This window comes from Canis lupus, chromosome 18 (genome assembly GCF_003254725.2).
Source record: "Canis lupus dingo isolate Sandy chromosome 18, ASM325472v2, whole genome shotgun sequence".
NCBI lineage: Eukaryota > Metazoa > Chordata > Mammalia > Carnivora > Canidae > Canis > Canis lupus.
The window spans coordinates 34735371-34749674 of NC_064260.1; the positions used below are offsets into that span (position 1 = coordinate 34735371).

The 14304-nt window shown below is 36.9% G+C and overlaps 1 protein-coding gene across 14 annotated transcripts in view; it reads left to right on the plus strand.

Moving 5' to 3' along the window:
* The first annotated feature begins 1002 nt into the window (after window positions 1–1002).
* The window catches only part of CCDC73 (coiled-coil domain containing 73), a 138114-nt gene continuing 124812 nt past the window's right edge, over window positions 1003–14304 (plus strand). For 10 of the 14 annotated variants that reach the window (XM_049096811.1, XM_025452381.3, XM_025452382.3 and 7 more), the window contains exon 1: window positions 1041–1362. In XM_049096811.1, the coding sequence (XP_048952768.1) occupies window positions 1321–1362 (42 nt within the window). In that variant the 5' untranslated portion in view covers window positions 1041–1320. Of the gene's footprint in view, window positions 1363–14304 lie in introns of all 14 variants that reach the window. The other 4 variants (XM_025452383.3, XM_025452387.3, XM_025452379.3 and 1 more) reach the window with 3 other exon arrangements.

The following is a 14304-nucleotide window of genomic DNA, read 5'->3' on the forward strand; positions in this document are numbered from 1 at the left end:
CTGTTTTCATGGAGCTTATGTTCTAGAAAACAGATAAACAGATACTGTGTTAGATGGTGATTGTGCTACAGAGAATACAGCAAGGCGAGGGTCAAGTATGTTGCATGGGTGTTACTTCTTTCTAGAGTACTCAAGGGGAATTCTAATAGGGTGACATCTGGGCAAAGACCCGAAGGAAGGGAGCCAAGAAAAAGAGTTCCAGACAGAAATGTACTTGGATATATGGTTAAAATTTTGAGGGCAGGGATCATTTCTTTCAGATTTTGATAGCACAGCAAAAACTATGCAGGAGGCCTGAAATATATTCCATTCTGTATTAGGTGCTGGGGTAGGTGTAATCATCAGTATGTGTGTTTATTTATTTTGATCCTCAGTATGCTTAGAGCTATAGTTTTTCTCTTAATTTTTTCACTTCCAAAAAAAAAAAAATCAACACTTAATTTTTTTTGTGCCATAACGCTTTCATAGGATTCAACATAAGAAAGTATAGAAAAAATGTGTTCAGTGAGGTCTTCTTCCTGTCTTTCCCATCCCCACCCACACACTTCCTCTTGCTCCCAACAGGTAAAACATTCATTTTTCTTCATCTTTACAAATATATTTTTTCAATACGGATAGATAAACCAATAAGTAGTTTTTTTTTTTTTAAGATTTTATTTATTTATTCATGAGAGACACACAGATAGGCAGAGACACAGGCAGAGGGAGAAGCAGGCTCCATGCAGGGAGCCTGATGTGGGACTCGATCCCGAGTCTCCAGGATCACGCCCTGGGCCAAGGGCAGGGGCTCAACCGCTGAGCCACCCAGGGATCCCCCAATAAGTAGTTTACTTAGAGCCCACAAAGAAAAAGCTCGAACAATCAGAGAAACTTTCCAGGAGCTAGTTTTTCTGTCTTGTGGTTTTTTTGTTTTGTGTTTTCAGTCAATGCCACTTGGCCCCAGGGGCGCGTTTAGCTGGTCTGGAGACCGGAAGTTCCGCCGGGAGGGGCGGGAGGGGCGGGCGGGGCGGGAAGGTGAACCGGAAGCTGGAGGAGTGAGCCGCCGCCGCGCGGTCCGCTGAGGTAACTTGCGGCGGTGTCTAGCTTGCAAGTGGGCTTTCAGAGGCCGCTCTGATCTTCCCATCCAGCCGTCGGTGTAAGGGATTGGCCTGTATTTCTGGCCGCCTGACCTTTCCTTCTTCTCCCCGGCCGTCCAGGGGTTGACTTTCCCCGGAAGTCTCCTGACGTGGCGTCGGCGGTGTCTGGAATCTTCGACGCTCACGCCGACCGGGGAGAGGCCTTCACCCCTGGGCCTCCCTGTCTTTGCTTCTTGGGCTTCTCATGGCGTTTCCTGAAGCGGCGTCAAGGCTGCCGGTTAGTAATGTGAGTCTTGTCTGTTCCTTATAGAGACGCGCGGGAGCATCCTATACGTATGCTTTAGGTTTTGCTTATTTTTAAAAAATATTTATTTATTCATGAGAGACGCAGAGAGAGAGGCGGAGACACAGGCAGAGGGAGAAGCAGGTCCCATTCAGGGAGCCCGACGTGGGACTCGATCCGGGGTCTCCAGGGTCACGCCCTGGGTCAAAGGCTGCGCTAAACCGCTGCCCCCCCCCCCAGGGATCCCCTGTTTATTTGGTTTTAAACCTCACGTTTGCGTTATGAATAAATAAGGTTGGTGAAAAAATTTCAGACAAGCCTGGGGCTCACAGTTTGCAGCGTTTTCAACCGTTAGCAGTGAATCTCGACTTTCTTTGGTGGATGTCACTTTGCAGAATGTTTGAAGCGTGGTGCCAAGTTCCGCCAGTACTAAGCAGGTGCCGAAGTGTGTAAACCTCCAAGGGAAATTTCTCCGGTGTCCTTTATCCGCAGAGTGATGTTGTTCTTTCTGAAGTGCCTTGCACAAGCAAACTGAAGTGGAATTGCCCTGGGAATAAAATGACTGGCTTGCCAGTCCCCCTGATGCTGAATTATAGATTTACATTATTCATGGCATTGTTTTATCTTCCAATTACCTTTGCTTTTGGAAGTAGTGACAACTCTCAAGGTGTTTATGGGAACGTTTACAATCAGTACACTCATTTAGAAAGTACATGTGGGGGGCGCCTGGGGGGCTCAGCGGTTGAGCATCTGCCTTCGGCTCAGGGTGTGACCCCGGGGTCCCCGGATCGAGTCCCACATCGGGCTCCCCGCAGGGACCTTGCTTTTCCCTCTGCCTGTGTCTCTGCCTCTCTCTCTGTGTATCTCATGAATAAATAAATAAAATCTCAAAAAAAAAAAAAAAAAAAAAAAGAAAAAAGAAAGGATACGTGAAGGTTCCATTAAGCATCTTACACTTAGAATAATGAGATCCCTTTACTTTTGGTTATTTGCTGTTTTGCCTTAGTTGTGATAAATGCCTATGGCTCTTTGTTTTGAACCTCGAAGGAAAAATCCTTATGAGGTATTACAACCTGAAAATCAACAAACATTATTTGGGTGGAATTTATTCTACAGTCTTCCACAATTGTCTTTTCGAAAACCGATTTTTGCGTTCATCACCCTCCCTGGTTTCAGGGTTGACTTGAAGTAGTTTTTCAATTACTCTTTTTTTTTTTTTTTAATTATCTATCTATTTGAGAGAGAGAACGCGAGTGCAAGCGGGGGTGGGGGCAGGGACAGAAGGGGAGAGAGAGAATCTCAAGCTGACTGTTCACTCAGGCAGAGCCCTAAGAGGGGCTTGATCCCTGGACCCTGAGAACATGACCGGAGATGAAATCGTGAGTCCCACGCTCAACTGATTGCGCCACCCAGGCGCCCCAGTAGGTCTTGAATTCATAAGAATTATATTGAGTTTTTTTTTTGGATTTTATTTATTTATTCATGACAGACAGAGAGAGAGAGGTAGAGAGAGACACAGGCAGAGGCAGAGGGAGAAGCAGGCAGAGGGAGAAGCAGGCTCCATGCAGGGAGCCTGATGTGGGACTCGATCCCGAGTCTCCAGGGTCACACTCGGGGCTGAGGGCTGCGCTAAACCGCTGGGCCACCGGGGCTGCCCTAGTGTTTTAATTTTTATACTGCTTCCTACCATAGTATCCGGAAGAAACCTGGTTATCACTTTCTGTATAATAATGCCCACTGGGTGGCAGCATAGCGTTTTTAGTTTCTTTAGCTTTGACTATGGGTTTCATAACTACTGGGGCTGTAATAGTGTTTTTCTGATAGTAATAGACATCTTTCATATGTTGAAAGTTTATTACATGCCAAGCACAGGACTAAATGCTTTATGAACACTATCTTATTTAAAACTAAAAAAAAAAAAAAACAACAACAAAACAAAACAACAACAAAAAAAAACAAAACCCTAAAGAAAATCAATCTTATACTTGGTGACCTAAGTGGTTTTTTTTTTTTTTTATAATGAAACCCATTTTATCTTTTTTTTAAGATTTTATTTATTCATGAGAGACACACACACACAGGCAGAGACACAGGCAGAGGGAGAAGCAGGCTCCATGCAGGGAGCCCGACGTGGGACTCGATCCCTTGTCCCCAGGACCACACCCTGGGCCGAAGGTGGCGCCAAACCGCTGAGCCACCCAGGCTGCCCCTGACCTAAGTGTTTTCATTAGCATTTTTGGAACCCGTAGCATTCTTAAACTTTCTAATTATAGCTCACATTAAGAAATACATTTTACATTCAGGTCAGTATAAGTGTGTATATACACCTGAAATACTGAATAAGACGAAGCAACTACTTTAGTATGAGCAATTTATGCTTTTTTCTATTTTATTTTTTCTAGTCTATTTTTTTTAAGATTTAATTTTTTAATTTTTTATTCATGAGACACACAGAGAGAAAGAGAGGCAGAGACACAGGCAGAGGGAGAAGCAGGCTCCATGCAGGGAGGCTCACGTGGGACTCGATCCCAGGACCTCAGGATCGCGCCCTGGGCTGAAGGCGGCGCTAAACCGCTGAGCCACCCAGGCTGCCCTTCTAGTCTATTTTTAAGTGATAAATGTCTTTGTCGAAGATAATATTCTTCTATTAGTCCTGGTAACAGTTGAATGAACACATTTTTTTTTGGGGGGGGAATAAGAATTCTTAATTCTTTATAATCAATTCAAGCCTCCATCCATAAATCTCTCCACCTCTGTACCGTCTCCTGCTCTCGATTACTGAGAGGACTGAAGAACCTTACCTATTTGTCTGGTCCCCTCCAACCTATTACCCTAGGTTACCTCCTGTATCTTCACCTTCTCAAAATGTCACATAGCCTTTGTTTGGTTTCTAACAAGTAAACATGCCCAGATCTTTCCCATCTTTAAATAAAAGGCACTTTTTCTGTCCAAAAAAAAAAAAAAAAAGCCACTAGCAAAGTAAGACCATGAGAATGATTTCATGTGAGAATTGTTAGAATTTCCCCAAATACATTCCTTGGAACACATGTACCCCAGAATATTAGTTTGCAGTTTGAGTTACCTAAAAAGAAAAATGTTCCATGGTTAAGATAAACTTGAGAAATTGGGGTGGATTAAACTTAAACAGGTTCTAACTATGCTAATGATGCTGTTAATCTCTAAGATGGGAAGTTAGTATGCAGCATTTCCCAGATTTATTTGACAGTGGAACCTATTTTTAGAGCTCTGTTTTATGGACCTCGTGCCCTCTAGACTTTGGAAAATGATCATGTAGATAATTAAGGAAAAATATTTTTGTTGTATGTATTTTGGGCGAGAATTTTTACTGTAATTTATTCATGTAATTTTCATAATTTATTCTGTTTGCTAATATGGATGTTACAAAAGTTATGTCAGGAAGCTGTTCAGCTTTCTTAGTTTTCTTATGATCCATGGAAACTCTCTGTTAATAAGAAAAGCCTTTATGGAATTCTCTGGCACTGATTAATATAAACTACAACTTTTATTTTCAGTTTAAATTCAATAAGCAATAAATTTCCAGCTATATTAGAATCCCTCTTTTAGGATATTTTGGAAATTTACTCTTGTTTGTTCATATTTGGAAAAATTTGGAGTTTAGTATAATTAAAGATTTTAAGTGGTTAAGAAATATTTAAAGGATTTTCTTAGATTTTATTTATAAGGTGGCCAAAATTAGTGTTTATGTATTTAATACAAAGATCTCTGTTATATTGCTTTAGATTAGTTGAATTTATAGTATTTTTAATAGCATATTTCATGTTTGGTTTCATATAATGACCTTATGGAGAGAATTTCCAATTCTTTCATTTCCTTCATATATTTCAGACTGTTCATTTTTAGAATTTAAGCATTACATTTCTAAAATTTATATATGGAATCCCTATTCTTTTTCTTAAAACAAGGAGCAATATGGCAAAGATTTTACTGCAAATAGAGAAAATTTTACTTATAATAGTGTAAAACATTTTCTTTCAAGAAACTCAAAGTGTTTTAATAATTATACATGATTTATAGTAATTTAAGATATTATTTATCAGGTATTCCCAAAGTGCATTTCCCTCTGGACCTTAATAAACCTACAAAATTGAATACTTAATGAAAAAAAACATTTATGGCACCATTATAAATTGACATAATAAAGTGAAAAATTATGTGTAACAGATAGTAAGAATGTATGGCAATAAATACAATAATCACGTGATATGGGCAACAAGTACAGTTCAGGAAAGGAGAAATGGTATAAACTGGATTCACAAGAAAAGTTTCACAGAGGAGATGAAATGTGACCTGATTTTTGATTTGCATTTAAACAGAAAAGATAGAGGAAGGCATCCTCTGTGAGAGAGCAGAGGTGTGAAAATATTAATTAGTTCAAGCTCCTTAACATGGAACAGAAGACCTAAAACCTGTGTGTTTCTCAAGCCTTATCTCTTCTTCCAGCCTTACATGTTAAACTATAATCTTAATCTGTTTTTAGTTCCTCATTTAAAATGATGATGTGTCCATCTGTGCCTTTGCTTATGCTGTTTTTCCCCTCTAAAATACCCTTACCTCATTTTTCATTTTGCTAACTTCTTAACTTTTAAGATTTTTAAGCCTCAGTCCAGAGGTCACCCAGGAAGTCTCAGACCTTTTCAATTGTTTGATTTTTTCCCTTGCTAGATTAGAAGCCCTTTCTTTCTACTATCATAGTGTTTTCTAAGGATCTCTACCATTGCACATGACCATATTGTATTATAATTATTTGCATATATCTGTATCTCCCTACTAGAGTTCTTCAGGACAAGGGCTCTGCATGTTTTGTTTGTTTATATTTTATTCATTCATTCATTCATTCATTCGAGTTATAGAGAGAAGCAGAGACCTAGTAGAGGGAGAAGCAGGCTCCCTGTGGGGAGCCTGATTCAGAACTCGATCCCAGGACCCTGGGATAATGACCTGAGCCAGAGGCAGATGCTCAACCGCTGAGCCACCCAGGTGCCCCTATATTTTTGTTTTGTTTTGTTTTGTTTTAATAATTATATTTTGAATGTAGAAGGAGTTCCATAAATGTTGAATGAATGAATGTTTTTCCTTTGTTTACATTAATATTTTCAGACTTCAAGATTCTCCTTAGGTTCTGATATTTTGAAATTCATTAAATAAGATCAGGTTTATGCCTAATTTTATAATGTCCTGTTCCTTTCTGGAACCTCAGTAGTCTTTGTATTTTGCCCCTTTCACTTTATTTTTCACTTTGCTTTCTAAGAAAGAAAGGAATGTTCTTCCCCCACCTAACTAAGGCTAATCATTCATCATATTATTTCCCCTCTGCTCAACTCCTAGACATCACTCCTTCAATTATCCCCTCTGTTTTCTCATTTAATTCCTTGTCTTTACTGACTTCTTTCTGTAAAATGTAAAATGTTCCAATTTTTCTCCTTCCCCTACCTTTACTTGATTACTTATGACCTTAAACTGTGTAATATCTCACTTCCCACTTCATTTTGTGAAAATTGCTCAGTGACTTCTACTTTCTAAATCAGTTTGTGTAAAGACCTACCCTCCTATCTTTCAGCCAGATTTGATTTTCCTTTGCTCAGGGTCTGTCTCAAAATCCTTTTTTTGCGAACTATTTCTTGAATTCTTCAATAGCCTAAAATCTCTTCTTCATAGATTAATTAAATCTGATTTTTACTGCTAGAAGTGTTGCTAGACATCATGTACTCCAATTTGCTGTTGTACTTATAACTAGTTTAGTGTCTTTATTTTCTAGATTGAATAATTAAGGCTTGGGCACTATGTACTTTGAATTTTTTGAACACTTTACCCTTTTTTATCTGTGTCTTATATCATGCCTAGTATTATCATGTTTGGGCTTACACTTACTTGAATGAATGCTTTATCTATCTACCTTTCTAGACTTTGAAGGTAAAGATCATTAACTCAGATTTGTATCATTTGCAGTTTCTTAAACAGATGTGTTAAATTATATTAGTCTTGGTTCTTTATTGTTTCTATATTAAAGTCTACTTAAAATCCATCTGTGGACATTTTCCATTTTCCTTCATTACACAATTATTCTTCAATAGGTCTTTTCTAGAGTTGTGATATATTTCTTTTAAAATTTATCACAGTTACAGGAAATACTGATTGTACATCCTAACTTATTTGACTCATGGTTTCCAAATATTATCCTCCCCACCTTATCCAAAGGGTAGGAGTTAGTAGTCAGTTCATTGCAACATGCAGTGCAACACATATTGAGTGCCTGAGTTTTGTAAATCATTGTATTAGTCAATGTGAGGATACAGAAATGAGAGAGACTTGGCCACTAGTTAAGGAATTTATAATGGCTAACATAACCATTGCTAACACAAGATAGAATATGAGTGCAAATGTACTCACTTCTACTTGGCACTGTCCTATACATAAAAGACCCTTTGGTCCTTCACTTTTAGAGGGATACACTCTAGGAAGTGTAATATAATAAAGGGTTTTGATGGAGTTAGGTGGTTTCCCAATAAGTGTCTCAATCCATGATCAGATAATTAAATAGTGTTTATATATTTTTAGATCATGTTATGGCATTTTTTTTCTGAATCTTTTCCAATCTACACACACACCACTGTGTGTATAATTAATGAATACAGTTTTTCACACATTCACTTTTTGTAACAAATGTCACCCATATTTTACATTTAAATATTAATAATTACTTATGAAGGAGATAGGCTTTTGAGACTGATTTAGTACTCAGTTCAAGTCATAAGAGTGTTCCTAAGAATAAAAGGCAATATGATGAAACCAATTTAAGTGCTATTTAAGGAAGAAAAGAAAACTTGGAAGTTCTGCCTCTTTAACAAAGAATTTTGGAGGAAAAATTCTTTCTGTTACTGAGAAATTAAATTGTTTCTTACATTTGTAAAGCTCTTGTTGATGATTTTGCGTATACTCTTTGAATGTTTTAGCTAATGTCAAAGCCTACCAATTGTTATTATGTGAAATGATAGTGTGAAATTGATGCTGTTATAGTATAACAATAAGGACGTGACTCATGTATTTTATGTACACATGCATTCAACTGTAGTGACAAATGGCTTCATGCTGTGTGATTAAATGCATATTAGCGTTTGCCCTAGGCATTTGATTATTACCATCTTTACTTCATTACATTACCACACTGTATGGCCATATAATTTATAAGATAATACACACATCACTTTGTTGCTGATAGGAATTATTCTGTTTTATGGATGGTGTCCTTTAATTTTGCCTTTCATGGATTATAAAATTGGTTAATATCTGCTGAAGTGAATCACTGGAGAAGCAAATAAAGATGTTGGCCTCAGGTCACAGTGTCATTTGTGATACTGGCAAAATCTTACAGGCTCATTTATCCCTGTACATGATTGATAACAGCATGGGTTAAATGGAGAAAGCTTTGCTTCTATTAAAGGATCATCATGAATGAAGACCTCCCACTTAAAAGTCAGGCATGATGAGAAGACAAGAGACTATCTACAGGTCAAATTAAATAACTTAAATAATTTAAGTAGAATGACAGTGTAATTTGTCCATTTTGTGTTATTACCCTGACCCCTATCAGGATTATAGGCTAACTTCCTTTCCTCTGTAGAGTATTTAAGATGTAATTTTTAATAAATACTTTCAAAGATATAAAAGCCTTTAGAACTCCTAAATTGTGGTAAAATATAGATTTTTATTTATGTAGTTTTGAAAACTCTTTTAAAAAATGGCAGTACTTGCAAAATATAAAATCAGTAATATGGTGAATGTGGAGGTAATGCTTCAAATATTTTATTCTATTGGTGTTATTTTTAAGACTGTTAAATAATGTAGTATAACTAATATATTTATGTTATGAGTATATTATACATACTTAAGTATTATAAATAATAAACTTATAAATTACTATAAATAAATGAACTATTTGTAAGAGTTTGTTATTAACACTATGGAGCCAAATGTTAAAAATAAAGATAGTCAGCCTTTTTTTTTTTTTTTTTTTTTTAAATTTATTTATGATAGTCACAGAGAGAGAGAGAGAGAGGCAGAGACACAGGCAGAGGGAGAAGCAGGCTCCATGCACCGGGAGCCCGACGTGGGATTCGATCCCGGGTCTCCAGGATCGCACCCTAGGCCAAAGGCAGGTGCCAAACCACTGCGCCACCCAGGGATCCCGATAGTCAGCCTTTTTTAATGACTTCTTTCCTATATGGAATCATTATTTGAATTTATTCAAGTTGTGTTTCAAAATAGGGAAAAGCATATGTATTTTTGGCGATTGCTGTAATAAAAGCAATATTGAAATATGAAAGTATTTTGATTTACAGAAAAGTAAATGAAGCCTCAAATTAAATATTTCCTGTCTCCTTTATAAATGACCAAAAAGGCATGTTTTTTCCATATTAGCATTATTGTTTCTTGTTCACTAGCAGTTGAATCTCTTTATGTCAGGACTTTAATAAATTGCCTAATTTTTAAAAAAGATTTTATCTATCTATTTATTCATGAGAGACACACAGAGAGAGGCAGAGAGAGAAGCAGGCTCCTTTCAGGGAGCCCAATGTGGGACTCGATCCTGGAACTCTGGGATCATGCCCTGAGCTGAAGGCAGACGCTCAACCACCGAGCCACCCAGGCGTCCCTAAAATAAATCTTTAAAAAAAACAAAACTATTTTTGGACTCTGGCCCACAGTAAGAAATACATTTTATATTGTGTCCAGTATACATGCATATGTTTGTATTTACATAAAATTAATATGAAAGTTTAATGAAACTTGCTACATGTGAAGATTGCGGATAAAGTCTAATCTAGGGCCACCTGGGTGGCTCAGTTGGTTGAGTAGTTGAGTCTTGGTTTCAGCTCAGGTCATGATCTCAGGGGTCATGGGATTGAGCCCATGTCATCTGACTCCATGTTTAGCAGGGAGTCTGCTTGAGGATTCTCTCCCTCTGTCCTTCCCCTAACTCTTTCTCATGCACTTGATCTCTCTCTAAAATAAATAAATCTTAAAAGAAAGTCTAATCTATCCTATTCTTTTCTTTCATAACAAATGCTGCTTGCAACTAAACTAATTTCATATCTCTCCAAGAAATATCAACTGAAGTAATTCTATAACAACTTAAAACAAATTTTTTTCCTCCATTATGGATATTTTTTATAGAAAGCAGGATGGAGAAAATATCACTTGTGCTTTGATCACTGAAAGATAACTGCAGTTATCATTTTGATGTATTCCCTTTCAATATTTTTTTGATGAAATTTATATGGGTATGGTTGGTTTTAACCAAGATACTTATGTAATTTTGAATCTCCAATTTATTTTTTTTTTAAGTAGGCTTCATGCTGGGCATGGAGCCCAACATGGAGTTTGAACTCAACAACCCTGAGATCAAGACCTGAGCTGAGATCAAGAGTCAGACTGACTGAATCACTTGAATCCTGATTTTTAAGAATTTAGTATGTACTTTTATCAGTCATATGAGTACATAATGTAATTAGTTAAAAAATTTCAAGGTTTGTTTAGAAAAACAGTAATTAAAAAAAAAAAAAAGGAAAACAGTAATTTACCCTGCTGTTTTTCTCCTCCACAGCAACTACTTTAAGCTATTTCAGCTTATTCTTTAGCCATTTACTTCCACATATCTAAATAATATATTTCTTGTTGCTGATTCTTGATTTTCCAGTTTTAGGCATTATCTAATGACTATCCATGATTGGAGGTGAGGATTTAACTTTGTTTCATCTTGTACCTCACCCTTTCCCCCGTCACATGCTATCCATCTTATGATAGTTATATCATAATCTTGACTATATCAGTGTTTAGAGTTATATGATTATTACTGCATAAATGCTATTCATAACTGAATCATTGTAGTATGCTATGATTATTTTTCCTTTCCTGTACATCCCCCCAACGATTGTCTTGTTTCTTCCATTGCTTACTTTTTTATGTGTTCATTACGAATTAACCTCAGTAAATGAGACTTTTCTCCTTTATGTACAACTCTTACTAGTGATTTAAAACAGTAATCTGTTCATTTCATCTTATTGAGGAGCTTTTTTCCAGAGCCTACTAAATTACACCAATCTGGACTGGTTGCTGTACAAGCTCCCTTCCCCATCCCAGGGGTTTGTTTCCTTTCTCTCTCACTTAGAGTCCCTTGTTTCCTGGATTTCATATCTTTCTCTTCCTTGAAGAAATCCTTAAGTAGCTTCCTGAGAAAGGATGCATGGAAGGTAAATTGTCTTGAGCACTGCATGCCTGAAAATATCTTTTACCTTCACACTTGGCATAGCAATAAAATTCCAGTTTGGTAATAACTTTCCCTTATGTTTGAAGACTTAGCTTCTTTATTCTACATTTTATTGTAAATATTGAAAGCTCTAATGTGTTATCATTTGTATGGATTTTTTTTTCCTTTTTGGAAGCTCTCAGGTCCCCCCATTTTCTCCGGTGTTCTATCATTTCACCATGATATGTCTTGGTGTCGATACTTAATGAGCTCTTTGCAAACTCATATTTTTTAGTTCTGAGAAAATCAGTCTTGAAAATTTATCATGATTTATTCTCTAATTTCTCTATTTGCTTTTTTGGAACTTCTAGGGTATAATTATTGGGCTTTCTGAATTAATCCTCTAATACTTTTTTCTTCAATTCTGTATTTTTTGGGGTTTTTGTTCTTTTTGTAAGATTTTTTCAATTTTGTCTTTATTTCCACTAAATTAAAAAAAACTTTATTTCTGTGACTCTTCCTTTTATCATAGCCTCTTTCTTTTTTCTTTTTTAAAGATTTTATTTATTTATTCATGAGAGACAGAGAGAGAGAGAGAGGCAGAGACACAGGTAGAGGGAGAAGCAGGCTCCATGCGGGGAGCCTGATATGGACTTGATCCCAGTACTCCAGGATCATGCCCTAGGCTGAAGGTAGGCGCTAAACTGCTGAGCCACCCAGGTATCCCCGCATCTTTCTTTTTTAATAAATGCAATCTATGGTCTTATCTTTTAGTGAAAATATTAAAGATGTTTCTTTTGAAAGTGTTCCCTCTATTTGATCTTTGCTTCTTCTAAATTGCATTTAAAAATTTTATTGTTTGTTTTGGTCTTTGTGTTTGAAATTAGACATTTACCCTCAAGTCTGTTGTTCTTTAGCTCTCTGCTGTTGTTTAAGAATTAGGCACCAGAAAAGTGGATTGGAAGCTCTAAATGTATGGGTATAGTTTATGGACTATGGTCTTTATTTTAGGATAATCCGACTAAAATATTTTGTGAGTAAGCTCCCACTGTCATATTACTTATGTCTTTTCTCTTGGCCCAGATTCCCTTAAAAACACACTTCCAGTCTTGCTTGGAGAACTGGATGCCTGTCAGTAGCTTTGGGAGCCCTGTTAGAGGAGGAAGGCTGGTCAGGCAGGGTTGTCTCAACATTTGGTATGTACACTTTTCAGTATAGTAGGTCCCCCCAACCCCTGAGGTGTTATCTCTTATTGTAGACTCTCTGCTTTGATCACCTTTGGAACTTCTAATCTGTCCAGATGAGGAAAGTGTAGCCATCTGGTTAACCAGAAAGAGAAAGGAAATCTTGGGTCTAACTTCTTAAATAGACATTCAAGGAATTGTCCTGTTTTTGGCCTCACCTTTGCCTTCCCTTTGAGAGGTTCTGGTATCTCTAGACCTTTGCAGGGGTGAGGAGGAGGGTTCAGGGAAGTGGTGTGGCGAAGGGGTGTGAGTGATGTAAGTCAATTGCTTCCCAGTTTTTTGTTTACTGGCTTTGCTTTCTTAGGTCTTGTAAATACTACTACTCTGTCTCCTTCCCAAAAAACTGTGGTTTTTGTTTTTGTCACATTTCTCATTTGCTTTGCCCAAGATTTCTGCCTTAAGTTGCTTGCTGTTGTTTTAGTGGGGCTAAACTATATACTTGTGTTCAACCCAATATTTTTTTTTTAAATTTTTTATTGATTTCTTTGAGAGAGAGCAAGAGCACGAGAGGGAGGAGGGACAAAGGGTGGTGAAGGGGAAGTAGACTCCCTGCTAAGGCTTGATCTCAGGACCCTGGGATCATGACCTGACCCGAAGATAGGCACTTAACCAATTGAGCTACCTAAGCACCCCTAATCCACTCTTTAACTGGAAGACTCTAAATTCTGTTTTTGTTGATTATTTGCTTTTTATAAAACATTATAACGTAACATTTTGTTATAAACTACATAAACACAGTATTGAGAGGCAATATAATGTAGTGGTTAAGAATACAGGCTTGGGACTAGATTATTGGGTTCATATCTTGGTTCCATCCCTTATGTGTAACCTTGGGCAGATTACTTAATCTCTTTATGCCTCAGTTTTTTCATTTCTGAAAGGGAAATACTAATAGTAAATATCTCAGAGTTGTTTGGAGAACTAAATATATGTTAAGAATGTCTTGCATATGGTAAGAGCTCAACGCATATTAGCTATTTTCATTTTAAGTGGCTGCATATATTGTACCAGGTAGTGATACCGTAATTGACTATTTTCTTATTCCTGGACATTTAGGTTGTCTCTAATTTTCTTGTTTTACTACTACTTACCAGTAAATGTCTGTGAATGTGGAAATTTTTCTACATTTAAGATTTTTTTCTTTTGAGTAGATTCTCAGAAGTAAAATGAGTATATATCTGTATAGTTTATGATTCTTGAGACATTCTCAACTTTTTTCCGAAGGATTGTTTCCACTTATGTTTCTACCAGAACTGATTGAATGCCAGTTTCACCATCCCTTTACTAGTACTGGATGGTAATTTTTATTTTTATTTCTTTTACATTTTTAAAATTGTAACTCAATTTGCCAACATATAGTATTAGATAGTCATTTTAGAAGATTTCTTTATTTTTAGAGAGAGAGGGAGAGCATGC